This window comes from Penicillium soppii (assembly GCF_028829465.1).
Source record: "Penicillium soppii strain IBT 18220 chromosome Unknown utg000005l, whole genome shotgun sequence".
Taxonomy (NCBI): domain Eukaryota; kingdom Fungi; phylum Ascomycota; class Eurotiomycetes; order Eurotiales; family Aspergillaceae; genus Penicillium; species Penicillium soppii.
The window spans coordinates 4,535,636-4,558,821 of NW_026643235.1; the positions used below are offsets into that span (position 1 = coordinate 4,535,636).

General features: G+C 48.1%; 6 protein-coding genes across 6 annotated transcripts; 4 read left to right on the forward strand and 2 right to left on the reverse strand.

Annotated features, from left to right (window-relative positions):
* Window positions 1–106: 106 nt before the first annotated feature.
* Window positions 107–1,557, forward strand: N7529_007180 (AP-2 complex subunit mu; the record flags this gene model as incomplete). Its single annotated transcript, XM_057242707.1, has 2 exons — window positions 107–1,485; window positions 1,551–1,557. 2 exons carry the CDS (start codon window positions 107–109, stop codon window positions 1,555–1,557), a joined length of 1,386 nt encoding a protein of 461 aa, XP_057098066.1.
* A 611-nt stretch (window positions 1,558–2,168) lies between these two features.
* On the reverse strand, window positions 2,169–2,942 carry N7529_007181 (uncharacterized protein; the record flags this gene model as incomplete). The annotated part of the gene is made up of 1 exon (XM_057242708.1): window positions 2,169–2,942. One exon carries the CDS (start codon window positions 2,940–2,942, stop codon window positions 2,169–2,171), a length of 774 nt encoding a protein of 257 aa, XP_057098067.1.
* Window positions 2,943–6,223: 3,281 nt separating this feature from the next.
* N7529_007182 (putative C2H2 finger and ankyrin domain protein) lies at window positions 6,224–8,209 on the reverse strand (the record flags this gene model as incomplete). Its single annotated transcript, XM_057242709.1, has 2 exons — window positions 6,224–8,109; window positions 8,161–8,209. The coding sequence occupies 2 exons, from the start codon at window positions 8,207–8,209 to the stop codon at window positions 6,224–6,226; spliced, it is 1,935 nt and encodes a 644-aa protein (XP_057098068.1).
* Window positions 8,210–11,046: 2,837 nt separating this feature from the next.
* N7529_007183 (ankyrin repeat domain-containing protein) lies at window positions 11,047–12,114 on the forward strand (the record flags this gene model as incomplete). The annotated part of the gene is made up of 1 exon (XM_057242710.1): window positions 11,047–12,114. The coding sequence occupies one exon, from the start codon at window positions 11,047–11,049 to the stop codon at window positions 12,112–12,114; it is 1,068 nt and encodes a 355-aa protein (XP_057098069.1).
* Window positions 12,115–13,196: 1,082 nt separating this feature from the next.
* Window positions 13,197–18,147, forward strand: N7529_007184 (ATP-binding cassette glutathione S-conjugate transporter YCF1; the record flags this gene model as incomplete). Its single annotated transcript, XM_057242711.1, has 6 exons — window positions 13,197–13,484; window positions 13,558–17,336; window positions 17,391–17,545; window positions 17,611–17,679; window positions 17,736–17,827; window positions 17,887–18,147. 6 exons carry the CDS (start codon window positions 13,197–13,199, stop codon window positions 18,145–18,147), a joined length of 4,644 nt encoding a protein of 1,547 aa, XP_057098070.1.
* A 4,263-nt stretch (window positions 18,148–22,410) lies between these two features.
* N7529_007185 (uncharacterized protein) lies at window positions 22,411–22,686 on the forward strand (the record flags this gene model as incomplete). The annotated part of the gene is made up of 2 exons (XM_057242712.1): window positions 22,411–22,501; window positions 22,553–22,686. The coding sequence occupies 2 exons, from the start codon at window positions 22,411–22,413 to the stop codon at window positions 22,684–22,686; spliced, it is 225 nt and encodes a 74-aa protein (XP_057098071.1).
* Window positions 22,687–23,186: the final 500 nt, after the last annotated feature.

Below are 23,186 nucleotides of genomic sequence, written 5' to 3' on the forward strand. Positions count from 1 at the left end.
GTTGACCTCCTTTTTATACTCTGTGCTCCATCCAGGCGGTGTCGATCCACCCCACCCCACCCCTGTTTCCGTAGCTCTTCTCCAACTCCAGGACAACCAAATCACAATGTTATCGGGGATCCTCGTATTTAATCAGAAGGGCGAGAACCTCATCTTTCGCGCCTTCCGCAGCGATTGCCGTCCGCGTCTTGCCGACATCTTCCGCATCCAAGTCATCTCCAACCCGCAGGTCCGCTCGCCGATCCTGACCCTGGGCTCGACGACCTTCAGCCATGTCAAGCACGAAAACATCTACCTGGTAGCAGTGACCAAAAGCAATGCCAATGCAGCACTGGTCTTCGAGTTCCTCTACCGGCTGATCATGCTGGGTAAGAGCTATTTCGGGAAATTCGACGAAGAAGCCGTCAAGAACAATTTCGTCCTGATCTACGAGCTCCTGGATGGTAAGACAACGCCCCTTCAAGTCCCAATTCCAAGTCCCAACCAAGCTAACGACCCAGAAATCCTCGACTTCGGCTACCCCCAAAACACAGACCCAGACACCCTCAAAATGTACATCACAACCGAAGGCGTCAAATCCGCCATCGCCAACTCCCCCACCGACTCCTCCCGCATCACCCAACAAGCAACAGGCGCGCAGTCCTGGCGCCGCGCAGACATCAAATACCGCAAAAACGAAGCCTTCGTCGACGTCATCGAAGACGTCAACCTCCTAATGTCTGCAACAGGCACCGTCCTCCGCGCAGACGTAAACGGCCAGATCGTCATGCGCGCTTACCTCACCGGCACCCCAGAGTGCAAGTTCGGCCTCAACGACCGCCTCCTCCTCGACCCTGGCGAGTCGTCTTCCAACGGCCGCGGCACGGGCTCTGGCCAAGGCACCTCAAAGGCCACTCGCGCCGCGGCAGGCTCGGTCACCCTCGAAGACTGCCAGTTCCATCAGTGCGTTAAGCTGGGCCGGTTCGATGCGGACCGAATTATTTCCTTCGTGCCGCCGGACGGAGAGTTCGAGCTTATGCGCTACCGCGCGACCGAGAATGTCAATCTGCCGTTTAAGGTCCATCCTATTGTGAGGGAAATTGGAACGACCAAGGTCGAGTACAGTGTGGCTATTAAGGCGAACTATAGCTCGAAGCTGTTTGCGACCAATGTGGTTATTCGCATTCCGACGCCGCTTAATACCGCCAAGACTACTGAGCGGACGAGTCAGGGGAAGGCCAAGTATGAGCCTGAGCAGAACAATATTGTTTGGAAGATTGCGAGGTTCTCCGGACAATCTGAGTTTGTGCTTAATGCTGAGGCAACGCTTACTTCTATGACGCATCAGAAGGCTTGGAGTCGGCCGCCGCTGAGTCTTTCGTTTAGTTTGCTTATGTTTACCTCTTCCGGGTTACTGGTGCGCTATCTCAAGGTCTTTGAGAAAAATAACTATAGCTCGGTTAAGTGGGTGCGCTATATGACTCGTGCGGGGAGTTATGAGATTCGGTATGTTTTTTTTCTTGGGTAATCTATATCCGTGTATGGTTCTTTGGCTGACTGGACTGTTTTAGATTCTGATCGTGCCAGCAAGGTTGGGGGCTTGGGCTCTTGGAGAGATCTGACGAGCGTGTTGATATCAATGGACTTGGGTCCGGTTTTTGTTCTATATTTTGTACTTTGCGCAGCACAATGGGTGTCTGGCGTTTGGTGGAGCCACATACATACTGGATTTTGCATAATTATCCAATTCTTCCATTCTTTACCTTCTTGGGCCTATGATAGACAATCCTAGGTCTCATCCGGACGATATTTCTATGAACGTGTCTACAATTTGAATAAAGCATGTGAAGGTTGGTAGATAAAAGTACAAGTCAAGTTGGTAGTAGATAGTAGTACAGATCCCAAACGAGAACCGAAAGGACACATACAGCAGATGTGCAGATTAAGTCACACAGGAAATATAAGCAGGCCCAAGGGAACAGAAAAGCAGAACATATTCACATAGCCCGAAAAGAAACCGGGACTCAAGACATAGATAGAACAATTTGTGCTGGTCAAACGTAGAACCGGAAAAAAGCAGATGATAATACAGGGGTGTTTTTTGAGCAAAGAAAAGACAAGTCAGTCAGTCACAGGGTAGTACAGGTATCATATAATACATCAATCAAACACGGAGATTGCAAATAATTTCAATGCCGACGGAGGCCAACACGACCCTCTCCAACGAGGGAGTGCCACCTATTGCCGACTTGGCTGCGGCCCATTTGGCGCGCGCACTCATCCCACTGTTGTTGGGAGAGGGAGATTCTTTGTAGGACCAGCTCAAGAAGATGCTGGTCTTCTTCAGCAGTCCAGGGCTGGGCCGGGGAAGCAAGCTCCTCTGTTACCTCGATGGAAGGCAGAGGCGCGTCTGGGTCGGTGGACGGACCGAATTGGAACTCCATTCGACGGGCTGGAGAAGGAGGAGACTGTGTGACGGGTGGAGAGTGTAGAGAGTAGAAATCGGTCGAGGCGAGACCAAGAGGTAGTTCGTAGGGGACGTGACGGCGACGCTTGGGAGTCGCGAAGCGCTCGTGCCTCATCTCCATGCCGCTTTCCTCGTCGTCCGTGTCGCGGCGGCGCTTGTTTGCGCCGCGCGCTGGTGCTGGTGGTGGTGTGAGGGCGGCGGATCGGGGTGGTGGTGTTTCTCTGGGGGAGACGGGGCGCACGGCCTTGTGCGATCGCGGTGAGCGACGGGGTGTGTTGAGTGGGAGAGGGCTTTGGAGGCGTTGGGCCTTGACTGAGCGGCGCGATGGGGGCGCTGGCGATCCGTTGAGTAGCGATTGTAAAGCGCGGCAGGTGCCGAGGAGACCGTTGCCCGATGCGTAGCCGCTGCTGGATGGAGGCGGAGTTGAGAAAAGGCGGCTGGGGGTGAAGCGAGACGACCGGCGCACATCGCATGGGAGGGCAGATGGAAGAAGCATTGTGAGAGTATTGTGCGATTGTATCGACGTGGAGTTGGGAAGTGTAAGTCGAAGTTGTCAGGTGAAGGTCACAGTTGCGCGGTCGCGCGAATGTGTGTGTGATTGCGCCGGAGGCAGTTGTGATGCGCAACGACGGAGTTGGGATGGTAAAAAAGAATGGATAAGAGTGTCGTCGGAATGCGATTCGATTTCCAACCGTTCCGGGGGTGCGACGACAAATTGTAGTGTTGATGTTTTGAAGCGAGTGTTGTCAGGGAGAAGAAGTTTGGCGGGGGGAATTCCGAGATAAAGGGATTTGGGCGGCGAACGGTCAAGCGAAACGTGTTGGCTATTTCCGTCACAAAGAATGTACTATTTATATTTTCCTGGAAGTTCAAAAAAAGCTTGTTGAAAGAATGTTGGAAGAGATCTTTTGAGAGATATTCTTTTTGAAACGAAAGTCTGAGGAGTATTCTCACTCTGAAGGGTCTAGTATAGCGAATGTGACTAGATGGTAGGAGACTATGAAGAAGATAACTAGGAGATGGAATGAAGCCCTTTTCTATTATAGCTATTCTCTCTCTCCCTCTCTCTCTCTATGATCTAAAGTCTCCCAGTGAAACAGGAGTATAGTAGGAGAATACTAAGGAGTGCAGGACAAGAGGGATTACAAGCAAGGGCAACAAAAGGCAACAGGCACGAGTGTACCCCCTGAGACATCAGACTCAACACTTTTCCTATTACATTTCCTATTCCGGTTGCAGATCGGCATCTTGCTTTGATTTCCTTTGAATTGGTTGCATTTTGCATATCAGTGTATTGTATTGGCGTTGAAACTAAGGACTGTAATGCCAAATGGCTTGCATCGTGCATTGGGCTTGCATTGACCCTGGCACGAGGCGCATTGACACGATGTCATCGCATTTGATCTACTTCATCCTCTTTAGTGGGCATTGTCGCGGTTTAATAATTCGCTGAAAGAGGAGGTTTTCCAGGAGGTTTACCTCTCCTCTAGGATGAAGAACGCTGACCACTTGAATTATCCTAGACTTGAGCCTTATTCCTGTATACCTATAATCCTATCGTCCTACACTCCTCTGGATATTTTCTGTCGCGAGAATAGAATTTTCACGCGTCAGACGCGTCGCGTAGACGCGTCGCGACGCGCCAAGGATCGCACATGTTTCATCTGCCTTGGCTGACTACGGAGTAGTTATGTACGGAATAACTAGATAGCAGTTGTACTCCATAGACTCGCTATAACTAACAGTCTATGCAGCGATTCTTCAATTCTGCTTGCTTCATGTAAATTGCATGTAACCAACACTATGGTACATTCCAAGGTCAATGCTCAAAGTGCCATGTGCCCTTGTTCACACTTAACGCCCCTCGCCCAGCCCTTGACATCGGAGCTTTTTGTATACTGTAATACATTTTGTAAAACTCTTTGTATAATATCTCCTTGCAGTGTTAGAAACACTCGTGCAAAGATACAGCTTGCATTATCTTGCAGACTTCAACTGCATCTTTGTGGGGTGCAGAGTCGATGCAACGGGCCGAGCTATCTATAGCATTTACTATTTGCAACGCTCTTGTATACCAAGTCTGGTAATATTGACACCCATCATACTGGCTATACTCAATTTTCAGTATCAATTTTTTACAAATATACACACCTACTACCTAGGAACATAGTCACACACAAAAACTAGAAAGGGGTATATTCTTGAACACTACCTGATCACACCAGCGCCCCAGGCCCAGGACTGTTTCCAAAGACCTATTCCTGTCTTCAACCCCAAGTAGAGTGCTCCTTCAGGTGCCCCTCAAGCCCCACAGCCCCCAGCCACCGATCGAAATTCAATCTCACGCAAGGGATAGTCAGAGTCCCGATGGAACTATCCTCATCCAGGAACACTTTCATAGGCCAACAACAAATTTGACCTTCAGGAAACAAAAGTATCAACCGCTAGTATCAAACTCAACAGCACGAATGACCAAAAATCCAAGGCAAAAAAGGTCACGGCTACGTACCAAACTTCCACCCTCCACGTCCAAGCTTCTGCACCCTGCGCCGCCAATGCAAGACATAGCCCCTGGCCACGGGCACTAATGCAGATCATCTCCACAACTCGTTCTTGTTCGTGGAGCTGGAATACTGCCACTCCACTCGTGCCCCGTTATGGTCTCGGTATCCTTCAAGGACACTCGCTACAAGGTTTCAGAATTTAGTTCACATATTGGCCTTGATAGCTTCGCCGACTCAGACATCGTGCAATATAGGGCTTGGGATGTCTCAGCCCTGTTGATATCCTTGTTATGATTTGTCAAATGCGGCTGTGTGGCTTGTCAACGTTGATGCCCTGCCTTCTATTGTCCTTGGTCTTGTGGATCACAGCTGGTGAGGATAGAAGCTGGGTGGCCTTGGTTTTTGACCTACCGGTATAAGCCCTGACGCTGTACATGAACAGTCATGATTTCGATATTACAATACTTCCCTCCACCTTGCTAGCAGACTATCCTCCCGAGTCCATCGTAATACGTTCCCAATCACAAGTCAAGACTCAACCCAGTGACCCAAAGTGAAACAATGTCTCCAATGCAATAGATCACCACTCCACGCTCCTTTTCGAGTTACTCTTAACTTCCCCTGCTCCATCAATAGCCCACATACCAGATCCCCTAGCCACGATCGATAAGCGCGCACTGTCCTCCCAAAGGCTCCAGTCCCAACCAGAACACAGGGATAAGAAAAAGGCCACTCTTTCTCCAGTCAGAGCATCTAATTAGCAGAAGAGCTGCCCTCCCTCCATCTTCAGCGCGTGATTGCATACGGGCGATTATTGCCTTAACCCATGCTCCTTCTGTCCCTGCAGATCACGAAGACAACTATTGACTGTTGGCTGCCTCCTGGGAGTATAGGTGGCGATTCGTAGGTTTTGTCATTTTGCGCGGTGTTGGCACTGGACTGTGAGTGTCCAAATAATGAATCTGCATACTCAATTACTAGCAGAATCACCTTACTCAGGCTCTCTGAGGATCCATTTGTTATACCAACATTCATGCCTTGCTATAATACAGTCTCTCATGGCCAATGCTATCGATTGCCACGTGGGCTTCCCAACCCTAGCGATTCTTACAAGAGCGAGGACCATCCGACAGATGACAAAGACGCTACAAACAGATTTGTGATTCCCGCAATGCAAATGTCCGCAACCATCTACAAACGCTCTTGGCAATAGTTACAAATGGGCATACCAAACACCGCCCAAACCAACAGCGTCACAGGGTATAAACAAGCCTCACTTCCCTTGCATCTTCTTAAACCGCTCTTCGGCAGCTCTAGCCCTCCTCTCCCTCTCTAACCTCATTTTCATCTCAGGCGTCATCCCCCTACTCTCTTCCTCGCGCTTTTCCGCGCCAGATTTCTCAACAGCGCCCACCGTCCGCCCACCAGACTTCGTAGTCTTGGCCTGCGCGGCCTTCTCCGCATCTTCGCGCTTCAGCCGCTCCAGATCCGCCTTCCGCCGGCTCGACTCCTCTTCTTCGGCAGCTTGGCGCTCGCTCGCAGCACGCCTCTCGGCCTCGGCCTTCGACAATGCGGATGGAACCTTCGCGCTCTCCCAGTCCCATTGAGACTCGCCGAGCTCGTGCCGCGCAATGCGGAATGCGTCGCGCGTCGCCCGGTCGCCGGTTAGTTCGAAGGGCGTGCGCCCTTCGTTGTTGAGGGTTGTTGGGTCTGATAGGGTTTTTGTAAGGAGGGCGGTGACGACGGCTGGGGCGTTCAGGTTGGCTGCTAGGTGGAGGGGTGTGGGGCAGCGGAAGTTTTGGGGGGAGTCGGCTGGTGTGAATGTGAATGAGGGTGGGATGGAGTTGTTTGAAATATAAGACATTAAGGCGGGGACCTTGGAGCGGCGGATCAGGGCCTGGAGTTGGCCTGTGTGTAGTAAAGCGGCTTCTTCTTCCTTTGATAGTTTTGGTTTCTGGGGCTGGGGTTTCGGTGCTGGGGTCGATGCTTTCAACTCTTCTTCTTTGCGCTTGGCTTCGGCGGCTGCGATGGCGGCCTCGTCTACCTCGCTGATCTTGACACGGGTCAACTCTTTGAAGCACCGTAACAGTTCTCCTTGTGTGGCGCGCCGGGTATTAATGGGGAATCCTCGGATCCTGGGATCTTTGTTCTTGAGGACTTGTCCGTCGTAGTTATCAAAAAGGATTTGCCGATTTGTCTTTCCCGTAGCGCGAACGAACAACAGCTCGGCGCTATCGATCATCCCGCGCCATTCTGTCAAGGTCTCTCTGATCTCCTTTTCAAGCATAGCTTCGTTGTATCGACGTAGACTTGAACCTGCGGAGTGCGCAGCTCCCCGAGAAGCGTCACTGGCAGACTGCGAGCCACCCTGCTTTCGTCGGGTGGTATATCGGTGGATCGACTTGTGCGCAATAACCCTAGCTTGTCTTTCTTCGACACCACCTTGTTTTCGGTGGATCTCCGGTGCCAACGAGACCAGCATGGCTGCGAAGTGGCCACCGCCAATCATGCACATGAAAATGTGAGGGCCCGAGGCGGCAGGATCTTGCACTTTGCTCGCATTGTTGGTGCGTCCTTTGACTGGAGCTAGCTGCTTTCGGCGCAGCGTATCAACCAGGTGAGCTGGATCATCCTGCTCGGCGGTTGAGAACATCGCCCTGTAGACACCCAAGGACTTGTTGGACGGCAAACCCGAGCTCGAAAACCAGAGAAGAGGATTCTTCGGGGCACCCGCCATATTTGCCTTGCTATACTCTTCGGGGTGGGCTATCTTGGCCTGCTTTTTCAGCAAGGCTGACAACGTTGTCCCAGCGGCTCCATCTCCTTCCTCCTCTTCTGTCTCCGATGACTCAGAGCCGGAAATGGACTCGTCCAGCTCTCCGACTGCCTTCGCAAACTCGGCTTCCTCAAGTAACGCAGTCCCCCGCAGCTGGGATTTGACGTTGTACCGGTGATGGTCTGAGCGGACGTGACTGCGCTGATCCTGTACATTGTTGTAAGAGACCTTGCATAGGGGGCAAAGGCTGGATTTTGCGATGGCAGAGTCTTGTGCTGCCTGTTCAAGCTCTAGTGGAGAAGGACCGGTATCTTCTTCGGCGATAGGTTGGTTTGTGGTCTTGGCCGTTAAACTTGCGAGAAGTTCTTGCGGCAGGTCGTAGACTGTAAAAGATCAGTTTGCAGGCATTTTTGCGCATCATTTTGCAGACATACTATAAAGAGGTCTCTTCAAGAGATCCTCCATTCGAGTCTTATCAGCCATGGCGAACTGTGTGAAGAATGCAGTGTATTGAAATCGCAGTGCCCCTCCAATGACGCTGATGAACGAGGCTTACCGCCTTGAGATAATGCAGGCAATATTCTAACTAGATGTGCTTATAGTCGCTTTTATATGTTGTAAATTGTTTTGACTTGCATTTGACTCATGCGTTAAGATTTTGGCTCAGCCACAGCTCTTCAATTTTATGTTAGTAATTGTTGCTGCGGGTGTGGGCTGTGCTTGTAGATATTTGGGACTAACCAGTCGGCCTCCCTATTAGGAAATTGTAGGCGCTAATGGGCTGTGTTGGCCAATTTTTCACTCGGCGTTCCAGCAATAGTTTACAGATCCTTCTATAGAGGGAATGGATATTTTGCAATAGCTCTATGAGCTACGTATATCCTGCAACCTTTTGATACCTGTTTCATTCACGTGACTTGATTTCATATATGACGTCGATGTTTGCACTGTTTGATTGTGCATAATTGTGACTAAGCATTCACCTCCACCCCTCTAGGGTGTAGGTGAGCCCACACCTGTTAACAAACCCACACCTATTAACAAAAAAACCATTATTTCAATTTCAACCCTATTTTTCAGCCACCATCCCATCTGGATCTATATATTTAAATAGCTCACTATTAGCTTCAAGATAATCTCTACCCCCTGATGCTTCTTTCTTTTCTTTAAGAGCCTGATTGGCGCGGTGCCAATAGTCTCGAACTCTTACATTTCCAGCCTCACGCCGAATATCCAGCTTAGATTCCTTCGAACAACGCTGATGAACCTTCGAATTACCTGCAATTGACGATAAAGGACTCTTAGAAGCACCCTTTACAATGCGCTTTGTCTTTTTGATAGGAATCTTGTGGCTTTGCATCCTTTTTATCGTCTGTTTTGCAAGGGCTAGGTCTTAAACAGCCTGCTTGCCGCCATGAATTGCACGGTTTATATGTTTTTAAAGCTTCGGAAGGTCTAATTCATCGTCTTCGAATATAGTTTGAATCTTATCTTTAACTTTAGAGAATCTTTGATCTAAGTTAGGCGGCGAATTCGTTACTAAACTAGGAAATTCACGGTTTGGTGATGGCGTATAACCATATATTTCAAGGACTGGTTTATCTTCCTAGCCTAGATCAATTTGATCGCATATAATATGCAAATCATAAGGCCAAAGACCGGTGTCTTTAAATGATGATTTAATCGTTTGCGATTTAAATGTGCCTTTACGGACTGTTTTAATGATTTAAAGAAAATGCCGTTTATTATTAACATCTCCACCCTATCGTATAATCTTATTATTCTTTCTTCGGAATTTTTGTTTAAGAACTGAGAATAGCTTACTATCGAGAGGCTGGTATCGATATGTCATTTTTGGTATAAACCACTAAGGTATGATATTAAAGCTTTAACAGATATGCTCAAATTCCGGGGTTCTATAGGATCTATAGTTATCTATAACCAAAACCCTAGGTCTGCCTTTAGCAACTCGCTTTTTAGTAGTATAATAGAAATCTAATAGCCATTAAATTGCAGTTATATCGTCGGTCTAGCCTTTAGCAGTTGGTTTAATAACCCTATAGTTAGTAGGATCATTATCGCCGTTAAACCAGTCTTCCATTTGTTTAGAACCACGCATTAAAAACCATAGATACATAACCCAGCCATCGGCCGAAATACACTTAATTCCAGTAATATTCTAGCCTATTCCACCAGTCGCAATAGTCTCATATTTGCGGGTAGAAGCGACGTTTTCCTTCGTTCCAATACTTAGCTGAAAGCCAGTCTCATCCCAGTTATATAGTTCGTTAGCCTGAATTTTGTTTTTTTTAAGGAATTAGCCATAGACCTCATACCAGTGAACTAATTCACCGTGTAATTCAGCTTCAATCCTCGCTTTTTCCATCGGCTTTTGTGTACGAAGGTCGATATGGGGTGGTAGGCGTCGAATGAATTGATACCCATACATTTTGCCAACCTGCCGGTCGGAACCACAATGTCGTAAAATACGATATGCAGCACCCTTAATATCACTAGCATTTGGTGGTGTATATACTGAATTAAGGTGCTTAATCCAGCGAATAAGAGAGGCTTCTTGTGAGGAATTTAGGGCTTTTTTAGTGGCTATACGGCCTTTTCTATTTGTCCTGCCTTCCTTTCGGTACCGAAGCTTCCACTTCGAGACGCCAAAATGAGAGGCTGCGGCCTGAATACTGGTAAATTGACCTGATTTATAGGCTTCGAGGGCATTTGAGAGAAGGATCTCTTCTTTTTCGGAGGAAATCGGCATAGTTTTGGTGGTGAAAAATAGGTTTGAAATTGAAATAATGATATTTTGTTAATAGGTGTGGGTTTGTTAACAGGTGTGGGCTCACCTACACCCTGGAGGGGTGGAGGTGAGTGCTTAGTCACAATTATCAAACCCGAATATAGTCCATGGGTTGTGCTGGATTTATAAATTGTCATGATTTGTCTGATCATTACAAGAAACAGTGATAATATGACAGCTGATCGTAATATCTGCGAAAAAAAGGCTCTTAAAATCATACATGTACCACTGAAAGAATCGACCTACAAACTAACTCGGAACATAACACGCAAGGCTAGGTTAGGCCCAGTCACCCTTGGCTACCTACATAAGCACGATCAATCTGAACTTCTGCTCTCGTCCAAACCTTAACCGCAAGCCATGACTGGTTGTTTCATACAACTGCCTTAGTTGAGGTGTCACATGACTGTCAGCCGGCACATTAAACGCTTTGGGCAACAATGTGCTCGTCGAATTCTCAACTTGTGCAAGATCCAATCAAACTCGTAAATTGGGCATTTCTACGGGTAATATGTCATCAGGCCAACAGCAGATCACACTAAGTGAGCTCCAACAAGCGCGAGCGCAGATGGCAACTTCCAGGCAACAAAGTACTGGCAGCAACCCACAGATGCAGCCTCAGTCAGGAGCAATGGGGTCCAAGTATGAGGATCTCCCTATCATGGCGCCTGGTGATATTAGCTTTTTCAGCGCAAATCCCGGCTCAATTGGTGAAGTTCCACCCTACTTCAAATTTTTTGAATTCGCCTGCCAACAGGGCCTCCTCGCAGTCGCTCAATCCGTTATCGCCAATGAGAATCCAACACCAGCTTTCCTTCATCATGGCCTTACATGCGCTCTGGCAGCTGGCCATGTTGAGATTTCTCGATATTTACTCGCGAGTGGGGCACCAATTGTCCGCGAAACCCCAAGCAATATATTCTTTGCGCCTTACGAGTTGCATGTCGCCCTATTCGACCTTCTCAGTCAATTTGGCTGGAGCCCTAACATCCCAACCTTCTATGGCGCTGTTTTTCTCCCTAGGACTGTGACCAATCTCCCTCTTCTCCGGTGGTTCCTCGATCTCGGAGCTGATCCCACTGCAGGGCAGCCGCAAACAAGCAATGAACGTCGCGGTGGATCAGGAAACAGGTCATGTGCTGCCCTTGAAGCAGCTGCCGTTCATGGGACTGTGGAAGCTGTGGGTATGCTCCTTGATGCCGGTGCTCAGATAAATTTTGGTATACCACTACATTTGGCTGCTGGAGCTTGTCCCCCTGGCAATAACCCCCATGCTTCCCGTGTGATACCGACCCGCAAATTTGATATCGGTAGAATCCCGATCCTGGCTTTGCTGGTGAGTCGTGGTGCAGATGTTAATCGCAAAGAGGTCTCCCAACATATGGTGGCGCAGTATCCGATTGTCCATGCGGTGATGGCGGGAGCAACTGAGCGGGTTAGGTGGTTACTGGAACATGGTGCAGATCCTCATGCTAGGGGAGATTTCGGTACTGCAATTGATTATGCGCGGGCTATGCGTTATGATAGTATCGTAATGGTGATTGAGGGTTTTCTATCGAGGACGAACGCTACTGGTTGATATTCTATATATTGGATCAGAGATACACCCCCACCCCCGGTCAATAAGTCCTCACCCATTTCTATATTTACTAGCAAACAGCCCTCGGGTGGAGTGCCGATTTCAGTCCTATCTTGGTCCTTGAACTTATATAGTCACATATACCAATTTTAGATAAATTTGGTAAAATTTTAGTATCAAATTTTCAAAATACCTCTTTCCGAACAATCCATTATACATGGCTGTTGAGTGGCAAAGATCAAGATACAATTTCCAAATTGAATTTGAAATATATATAACCAGCGGTCCCATAGATAACTCTTGACCAAACTCGGCTGCAAAACTTTGAAAACTAGCCGTTCTGTACAGAGGAATTACTTGCGAATATAGTTATAAATATTTTGCCATATATCTAGCAAATAATGAATATTAACATAGGTAAAAAATAAGTTGCTATATGAATGTATGAAGGAAAAAGGGCCTGAAATTGGCATTCTTTGCTAGTAAATATAGGAGTGGGTAAAGACTTACAACAACCTATGGGTATACATATGTAGGCATTATGGTATGCTTTACATTTCGGGAAATATTTCAACTACGAACATATTCGAAGTCTAGGAGTCAATTTAACTCTATATGATTTTGAGACCGTTTCATAACATATTCATAGCTATACAATATCATAGTCTGGAATACATAACTGTTGTAGACGCCCCGAGACCGCATTCGGTCTTAATTAGCGCTTATCGCCGACGAATTACGTCGCGCAATAATCCCGGATTTCACGTGACCGGAGAGGCTAGAAAATTTCAGTTGAACCTGAAGTTATTTAGCTTTTTATTCTTTATTAAATAGCTCGATATTTATATGACACAAATATCATGCGAAGTCCTGTAAATGGTAATATAACGAGTCCGACATACTTACAAATGGAATACTTCCGACACAAAACGGTATGCAGCTCCGACTTCCCCGTCCGAGAAAAAAAGTGGGTCCTTGCTTCCTAAGCAACTTGAGCTAAGAGGCTCCTTGACTCCTCCCGTCTTCTCTTGATTCTATTTCCTTTCCCGCAAAGGCATACTGGCCAAGAAACGATTCGAAAAATGCTGGATGGCCAATCCCAGGTGGTCCTAGAGGCATCCCGCCCGGGGAACCTTCTGCATTCCCTAGGATCGGCAATAGAATCCCACCGTCAGCCTTTCTGTACAGATAGCGAGGGCTGGGGCCCTTTCAGCTCATCGCGATTTGATCTGACGCCATGCTTCCTTGACGTGATTGTGGCTGTAGTGGCTGTTTGGGGTACGCTGAGTGGACTGGCTGCCTTGTGGCTTTTGCTGAAGAAGCGAAATCCGCAGCCCGTATCGAAGAACTGGCACTTCTACACCAAGTTGGTAAGTACATACATACCAGAAAGCCCCCCGCGCACGTCATGAGTGAGTCGCTGATGTATTTTGGTTGCGATAGGTCGTTCTCGCTGCTATCACCTTCGTCACCGCTCTGCAAGCTGCGGTTCAAGTCGAGTCAGAGCCCAAAAACTTCCATGCCGATTTTCGCTTTTGGTCCTCGATTTTGACAATTATCTCGCTGGGTGTTATTACCTCGGTCCAATACTTTGAGCACTGGCGGAGTCGACAGCCCAATGGGGTTGTACTGTTTTACTGGCTGTTCTTCATTATCGCCTATGGGATTAAACTGCGGTCATTGGTCGCGCGCAAAGAATACATCGACGGACTTCCTTATTTCGTCTGCATCAATGTGAGCTTGGGACTGGCACTGTTTGAATTTGTTCTGGAGTATTTCGTCCCCAAGAAGCAAAGTGCTTATGATGCCCTCGGAAGTGATGATGAATGCCCTTACAACTATGCAGATATCTTCTCGGTTCTTACGTTTGGCTGGATGACTCCGATGATGAAGTTCGGATACGACAACTACTTGACCCAGGATGATCTCTGGAATCTCCGCAGTCGCGACACCACCAAAGCCACGGGAGACGCCTTGAAGGAGGCGTGGGAAGAACAGCTCGAGAAGACAAAGAACCACAGCGATAAGAAGCCATCGCTGTGGCTTGCGCTTTTTAAAGCTTTTGGTGGTCCTTATATCCGTGGTGCGATCATCAAATCCGGAAGTGATATCCTTGCCTTCGTGCAACCACAACTCCTTCGACTTTTAATTTCTTTCATTGATTCGTATCAAAGCCCGGACCCACAACCTATCATTCGAGGTGTTGCTATCGCCTTGTCCATGTTTGTTGTATCTGTCTGTCAGACTAGTTTCCTGCATCAATACTTCCAGCGTGCTTTCGACACAGGCATGAGAGTTAAGTCGTCTCTGACCGCTTTGATCTACGCCAAGTCCTTGAAGCTGTCGAATGAAGGCCGTGCAACCAAGACGACCGGTGATATCGTCAACCACATGGCTGTTGACCAGCAACGTCTGGCCGATCTGACTCAATTCGGTACCCAGCTCATTTCTGCGCCCTTCCAAATCGCCCTATGCATGGTTTCTCTTTACCAGCTCGTTGGACTGAGCATGTTTGCCGGTGTCGGAGTAATGCTATTCATGATTCCCCTCAATGGTGTCATTGCGCGGGCCATGAAGAAGTTGCAGATCGTTCAAATGAAGAATAAAGACTCGAGAACTCGACTCATGACTGAGATCTTGAACAACATCAAGAGCATCAAGCTTTATGCCTGGAACACGGCTTTCATGAACAAACTCAGCCATATCCGAAATGATCTTGAGCTGAACACGCTTCGTAAAATTGGAGCCACTCAATCGGTTGCCAACTTCACCTGGCAATCAACCCCCTTCCTTGTGTCCTGTTCTACCTTCACCGTCTTTGTGTTGACAAATGACAAGCCCTTGACCACTCAGATTGTGTTCCCTGCTTTGACGCTCTTCAACTTACTGACCTTCCCGCTCTCCATTTTGCCCATGGTTATCACGTCAATCATTGAATCTTCCGTGGCCGTGAAGCGGTTGGTTGATTACTTCACCGCAGAGGAGTTGCAAACCAATGCTGTTTCCTTCGAAGACCCTGTGGCACACATTGGTGACGAGTCTGTCCGTGTTCGCGACGCCTCGTTTGCTTGGAACCGCCATGACGGAGCCACCGTACTGGAGAACATTGATCTCAGCGCACGCAAGGGTGAGCTTAGCTGTATCGTTGGGCGCGTCGGCTCTGGAAAGTCCTCACTTCTGCAATCACTGCTGGGTGACCTGTGGAAGAGCGAAGGAGAGGTTGTTGTCCGCGGCCGCATCGCGTATGTGGCGCAAGCACCGTGGGTTATGAATGCAAGTGTCCGGGAAAACATCGTTTTCGGCCACCGCTGGGACCCCGATTTCTATGACCTCGCTGTGGAAGCCTGTGCTCTGCTCGACGACTTCAAGACCTTGCCCGATGGTGACCAGACTGAGGTTGGAGAACGCGGAATTTCCCTCTCAGGCGGACAAAAGGCACGATTGACACTCGCACGAGCTGTCTATGCTCGTGCTGATATCTATCTGTTGGATGATATTCTTTCGGCGGTTGACCAACATGTTGGACGCCACATCATCAACAAGGTACTTGGAAAGACCGGTCTCCTCAGTGGCAAGACCAGAATTTTGGCAACCAACGCCATCACTGTTCTGAAGGAGGCTGATTTCATTGGTCTCCTGAGGGACAAGACCATCATTGAGAAAGGAACTTTCGAACAACTCATGGCTATGAAGGGCGAGATCTCGAACCTCGTTCGTACCACAATGGTTGATTCAGACGATGAGGGTACTGTTAGTGGCTCTGAGGATCTCGCGAGCCCTAACAGCTCGTCGGTCACAACCACTATCATCCAAACCGGCGGTGACTCGGACAGCGAGGAGGCAGAGCAACCCGGTGACCTTGTTCCTATTCGCAGTGCTGGAAACGGGGAGGCTCGTAGGCGGACTTCTACTGTTACCTTGCGACGCGCAAGCACTGTTAGCTGGCAAGGTCCACGGCGCAAGCTGGGAGATGAAGAGAACATCCTCAAGAGCAAACAAACACAAGAGAGTTCCCAACAAGGAAAGGTCAAGTGGGGCGTCTACGGTCAATATGCAAAGGACAGCAACGTCTGGGCCGTTGGAATCTATCTATTTGCTATGTTGGCTGCCCAAACCGCTCAGGTGGTGGCCAATTTCTGGCTGAAGAGCTGGACTGAGTACAATGAACGCCACAAAACCAATGAGAAAGTAGGCAAGTTCATTGGTGTCTACTTGGCACTTGGCCTGGGATCCTCTCTTTTGGTCATTTGCCAGAACTTGATTCTGTGGATCTTCTGCTCCATTGAAGCATCGCGCAAGCTCCACGAGAGGATGGCATTCGCCATCTTCCGTTCCCCCATGAGTTTCTTTGAGACCACCCCATCCGGTCGCATTCTCAATCGTTTCTCTAGTGATATCTACAGAGTCGATGAGGTACTTGCTCGCACCTTCAACATGTTGTTCGCAAACTCTGCCCGCGCGATCTTCACCATGATCGTCATTTCGTCTTCTACCCCTGCCTTCTTGATATTCGTTATTCCTTTATTTTACATCTACCTCAGTTACCAGAAATACTACTTGAGAACCTCTCGCGAGTTGAAGCGTCTGGATAGTGTCACTCGAAGCCCTATCTTCGCCCACTTCCAGGAGTCTTTGGGCGGCATCTCGACCATCCGTGCCTACCAACAGCAAGCTCGCTTTTTGCTTGAAAATGAATGGCGCATGGATGCCAACCTCCGAGCTTACTTCCCATCCATCAGCGCTAACCGCTGGCTCGCCGTGCGCCTCGAGTTCATTGGCTCAATAATCATTCTTGCATCTGCAGGACTTGCTATCTTGTCTGTTGCATCTGGCGCTCGTATCTCGCCTGGTATGGTCGGTTTGGCCATGTCGTACGCTCTCCAGATCACCCAGTCTTTGAACTGGATTGTCCGCCAGACTGTCGAAGTCGAGACTAACATTGTGTCTGTTGAACGAGTCCTCGAATATGCCAATCTCCCAAGTGAGGCTCCTGATGTGATCTTCAAGCGCCGCCCTGCCATCGGTTGGCCGGCCCAAGGTGTTGTTTCTTTCAACGACTACAGCACCCGCTACCGCCCTGGACTGGACCTTGTGCTCAAAGATGTCAACCTAGACATTAAGCCCAAGGAGAAGATTGGTGTTGTTGGCCGAACTGGCGCTGGAAAGAGTTCACTCACATTGGCTCTTTTCCGTATTATTGAGGGCGTGAATGGAAATATCAGGTAAGAAAAAACATTTGGCCTTCTTTGGGCTATTTATGCTGACTATGTATTTAGTATTGATGGACTCGATGTTTCTACCATCGGATTGACTGACCTTCGTGGCCGTCTCGCTATCATTCCTCAAGATCCAGCCATGTTCGAAGGTACCCTTCGTGACAATTTGGATCCTCGTCATGTTCATGATGATACTGAACTTTGGAGCGTACTAGGTCAGTCTAACTTGCATCCCGTTCTATTTGTCACAATCAACAATGGCTGATTGCGTTTTCTCTAGATCACGCAAGATTAAAGGACCATGTCACCCAGATGGAAGGCCAGCTTGATGCTCAGATTCAGGAAGGAGGTAAGTTACCATGTACGCCTCAAAACTGCCTGAGGCAGATTCTAACAGCACCACAGGCTCCAACCTGAGTCAAGGCCAGCGTCAGCTTGTGAATCTCGCCCGCGCTCTGTTGACTCCTAGCAATATCCTTGTTCTGGACGAGGCAACCGTAAGAGTCTCCTGACTCCTCTGATATTGATTGACAATCCTGGCTAACAACAGCGATAGGCTGCCGTTGATGTAGAGACGGACGCACTCCTGCAGCGCACCCTGCGCAGCAGCATCTTTTCTGATCGGACTATCATCACAATTGCGCACCGCATCAACACGATCATCGACTCCGACCGGATCGTCGTTCTGGACAAGGGGCGAGTGGCTGAGTTTGACACACCTGCAGAGCTTATCAAACGCGGCGGCAAATTCTACGAGCTCGCTAAGGAAGCTGGCCTGCTCGACAGCGACGGCTCTATCTCTTCTCAAAAATCGTAAAAGCCAACCGGCCGCAGTGGTCTCAGGCCCCCGCATTTTCTAGCCATGAAAAGATATCGCTCGACCGGCCAGCCCGCCCAAGAGCTTTGAAACAGCCTCATGCAGCTCTGAGTGGCCCGGGGAGGCCGGGGTCTTTTTGGGTCCTCGGGCCGATCCTACCAGGCCCTGGACTCTCATTGTTCGCTTTCAGTGCTGCCTGCATGGATCATGCCTACGGTTGATCTGTGCTGACGGTTCAAACGCCCCTCGGTGGTTCTGGTGTGGCGCGGGTGTCTGTGCATATCTGCATGTACATGTACTGAGGGAAAAGTTTTTCATTGCACAGCTACAGCCAGGGACCCCCTGACAGAGGAGAGGAGGTCAAAACAAACAGTGGAGAGTGGCTAAAAATTGGTTTCTGTTATAAATAAATCTTCTAACGCAAACTTATCTATCGTCCTCTCTTGTGTTTCATGTTGGGATGGCTTTTGCCTCATACATGTAGATAAAATTGAGTGAATCCGATTGGATTGACACTGCGAACCAGGAGAAAAAAAATAGCGTTTCTGTTTATATTACCTTTTTGACTTGTTCCTATGATCAAATTGTGGCCGTGCACCGCGTCTTGCTTGTTTATATGTGAATAAATCCAGACCCGGAACATACGTAGTAGCTAGAGCCAAAACAGGATTGTGTCTAGACCTCGGAGAACAGCGTAAATCAAACGTAAGTATGCAGAACCGATATTAACAGACACCCTAGACGTCTAACATGATGATTATCTGCAGTAGCGCCTGTTACTAAACGTGGCGGTGACATCCTGATATCCCATCAGATCCATTGAATTGTAGCGGTGAAAGCCCAATGCCAGTTGGCTGCCCACCACTGGCGTCTGTTCGCAGAAATCTGTAAGCCATGAAAAAATATGCCTCAGTCCAGAGCTTTTGGTGTGCTTTACAAGATTATAACGTAGTGAGGGTATATTTATTAAGATTGTCACGACATAATGCGAAACAAGCATGCATCCAAGGGCCTCACCCGCCATAACAGTCATTCCCATTTCTGGTTCGACGATCACATTGACAACTCGGGGAAATCTATATTATCTCAATAGTACATATACGACTCACCTCCTTGCTCCCTGCAAAACAGATTCCCCACGCGGTCGTTTGGGGTTATACTTGCATTGATCCATTGGTTCAGTAGTCCATGTAGCCAGGATGTACACATAAGGGGGAGGAGGCAAACTTGTCATCGCATTCCAAAAACTATATACAATACATAATCACTCAGTACGGGATATCTTCGATTAGCTTTGTGATCTCACAGAGGGGGCAAAACGACCTCGGGAGGGGCAACGTCAGACTCTGAGTAACAACTGCGTGTTAGACTTGAGAGTGTATAGTCTATCTACAACTTACAAGAGACACGAAACAAGATCATCGATCAACACCAAATTATTCCCGTGGAAGGAGGTCTGACCATGATCATGATCGCACAGCACAATTACCACCATTGCCAAATGACTTCACTGAATCTACTATCTAATTGGCTGCGGACCTGCGTCCGGCATTTGTTTCAGCTATCAAGTTTCCAGGCAAGGGATAATTATGATCTGAAAGAGTCATCATGCATTAAGCGGAAGCGGCAAGCGTTTCCTTAATCTTGTTCAATGGGCCATGGAGCCTCGATAGACCAATCAGGAATTCCACAATCAAGATCCTCAGATCCCGGATAAATCCAGGTTGTGTAACTCGCCGGAAAAGGTAATCGCCTTTGCCAGGTGAGGAGATCGATCTTGCATAGCGATCAGAATCAGGATATTTTCCACGCCAGTAACTACACCCCGGAAGCAATTTGCGTCGCGTATCCATAGGTTCGGGCTTGGATTATGGCTCGAACTTGCATGCAGTCTCATACTAGCTCGCCCATTACCATTACCCACATCCTCTGCGGAACAAGCCCTCCGGATAGTTAGTAGTTATGGTTATGGTAAGTGTAATTGTCAGCCAGCCGAACAAGCCCGATTATTATCATATATCCCCGCTTCCCAGCAGGTGATCGTACATATGTACATGTAGGCATTGTGCATCAGTGGGCAATTTATAAGTGATTTGTTGCGAGCGTACGGGTTTCACTTCCGTCATGTCTATTCCTCCACTTCCAGCGCTACCGCGGCCTGGTGGCTCCGTTGCTGTACCAAAATGGAGCTTGTGCGATTTGTATTTTCTAAGAAGGACTGCAAAGGTGGAAAAAGACAAAAATATGACCTGAGATCGGGTTGCATGGTACCTGCTCCAGATTGAGAAAGTCTGCTCCATTTTACCCCTCATGGATCGTCTGGGCCGGGCTGTTCCTCCCTGTGTGTTGTGTAATGATGCACAGGATTCAGATCTGAAGTGCGTTTTCGAGAGATTTCTACAACATTGCTGTGGTTTATAATTTTGTTTAAAGGTGTTGTTGGGGTTCCCAGAGGCGTGGATGATCTACGTCTCTCCTATCATCATGATTATGGGAATTATTAGAAATATAGAACTAGGACTGGACCATTCTCTGAGTCGTGATCGACTCAGCCCTTTGAAGAGGGGCCAGCCACGGTGGATATTTCCACAAATTTGTAGTGCGAAGTGAAAATCCCCTGCACGAACGCACTGTGCACCCGGATTTGCTATAGAGTACCAATGTGGCGGGTTGAAAAACCACTCCTCCCGCACCGAACGCTTAGGCCCACATCGGACAAGAGGAAGTTGGATTAAGTCTATGATAATCATCCGGAAGGGGAAGATAAAAAGTCTCTTGTTGGTTGGAAACGGGGCTGCTCGGGGCTTTTTTCCGACTCTCGGTGTCTGTTTAGCTCAACTTAGTTTGAGAGTGGGTATTATGTGGGCTATGCCTTGCGTCGAGTAGTTCGGAAATGAGTGAATCTAATGGGATTGTGGAATTGTGGAATAGAAGTGGCACCCATATGCTCGTAATTATCTTTTCTTTGATAGATTCATATAGATAGAAACTCACCGTCAGTAGTAAGTAATAGTTAATGAATGCCATGCACCTTGTTATGGGGCATGTGGGCAATATAGGGGTATTTGTCATGCTCCAAGCAGTCATATTCCCCAGCCACTGATCGACTCGCGTGTAAACCGAGGCTTCCCGGAAATCGATTAAAGAAAACCCAATACCTGGGGAATGGGACGTAGGAATGATAGCGGCCTGTCTGGTCGGTGAGGATCTAATTGGTTCACAGGGCCTTGCTAACCGTCGCACTGGAGCCCGAATGTAGGAAGAATAAAGCAGAAGATTCCCGAGGCACAATGACATGGTCCCAGCCACACCACTCGATCGGGGCCAAGCACGGATCTCCAGGGACGATCTTGGGGGCGCCGCTTCGGGCAATTTGTCCGTCTATGCAGATATTTTGAGAGTGAAATGGATATCGGGGAAGAATTTATGATGGTGACATTGGTCCGCGGGTTAGGGATGTGCGGACACTAGAGACTAGACTGGTGGGTTGGGCTTGGTTGCTGGGAGCGGGAGATAGCCTGGGAAAAGTGGAATTTTAATAAACACGAGAATACTACACGCGATCGCCTGCATCAGGATCCGCTATGGAGAAGCTTTGGAGCAGGGAGGGGCCGGGGAAGATTTTAGCTCGTTCAGGAGAGTTTGAACTATCTTCGTTAAGGATTTAGCTGATTCTGAAGACAGGAAAGAAAGGAAAGCTGATTGAATGATTGGCCGTGGGTGAAAGTTGAACACAAAGTACGATGCAAGGACCTCTAGACTTTTTTTATTGGATGAGCCAAATCATATACCAATTCCAATGACTCGGCATTTCCAGGTATTTGGGATTTACCTAGCAAAATATGATGTCAAATTTGATCTCTGAAAGTCCCCACATGGTCAAGTCGAGATATTCGGTAACTCTTGTTGAACCCAAGGAACAGGAAAGCCAGAGCCTTGGAATCTGTGGTTCCACGAAGCATGTTTTTAAGCCTCCTTTTTGATAAGAGTCAGTTACAATGTATTCATAGAATTTATATTCTCCCCTTACTTATGCAGATGATCTCCACGTTGACCACATGAAACAGAGAGACGGCTAACTTTTCCGTGTCCGTATAATGCAAGGGTTGTCTCCTGACTAATATTCGAGGGTCAAGCGAGTCCAGGCGAATAATGGGCCGCCAAGTGGATCGCGAACAATGCACTGGCTAAAAAAGTAAATATTCAACCAATCCGACCCGACCGACTTTACTCAGAGTGCGAACTGTGCAAGGGCCAGGTGTCATGACCACGCTGCTGGGCTCAGAGCGCACAAATTTGGATATCGCGCAGCCACCCGTCAGGGTGAATCGTATTGCCGGGTTCACTGCGCATAGTGATTGACCTAAATAGTGCTATTCAAGCTAACATAATCTAAATTCTTCAGTCTTGGAGCTCAAATTGAGTATCCTAGGCACAGCCAAAGTTGAAATCCCTACGAAGTACACGGAGACCTTTCCCCCCTGCAACAGAATGGAGACGAACAATAGCTCTCTGCAGTTGATCTGCCCCAATCTGTAGGTACATTATGACGGCCCTTCGGGCCGGGCCACAATGGAGAAATAATTAACTGCAGTTTCACATTGCTTTTTTCCGTTTTTGGGACGTTATTATATAACCATTTGGAATGTATTAGGATTATTGAAAGCCACCATCAATTCCATATTTAGAAGGCAATTGTGTACGTCGTATACCTAGGTATACAAGCGATGGCATAGGAGCCAATGCTTGTCGGGATTGGCTGCCTTTAATCAAAAGTAGGTAATGCTGCGATCAGCAATACTATTACTAAGCTCACATCTCGATCTGTTGCTTACCCAGGTACGACGCTTTGCGGTCAGGTGTACACTAATAACTACATATGTACCTAATTTGTCTTTCTGGGTAGTATTTTCGCGTGGGGGAGTAAGCCACGGGTTATAAGGCGTCGCTTCTTGAAACCTCTAGTTTCGAGATGATTTTAAGTAAAAGAAATGAACAGAGGTTCTGCGATCCCAACCAGTTGGGTGAAGAAAAACAAT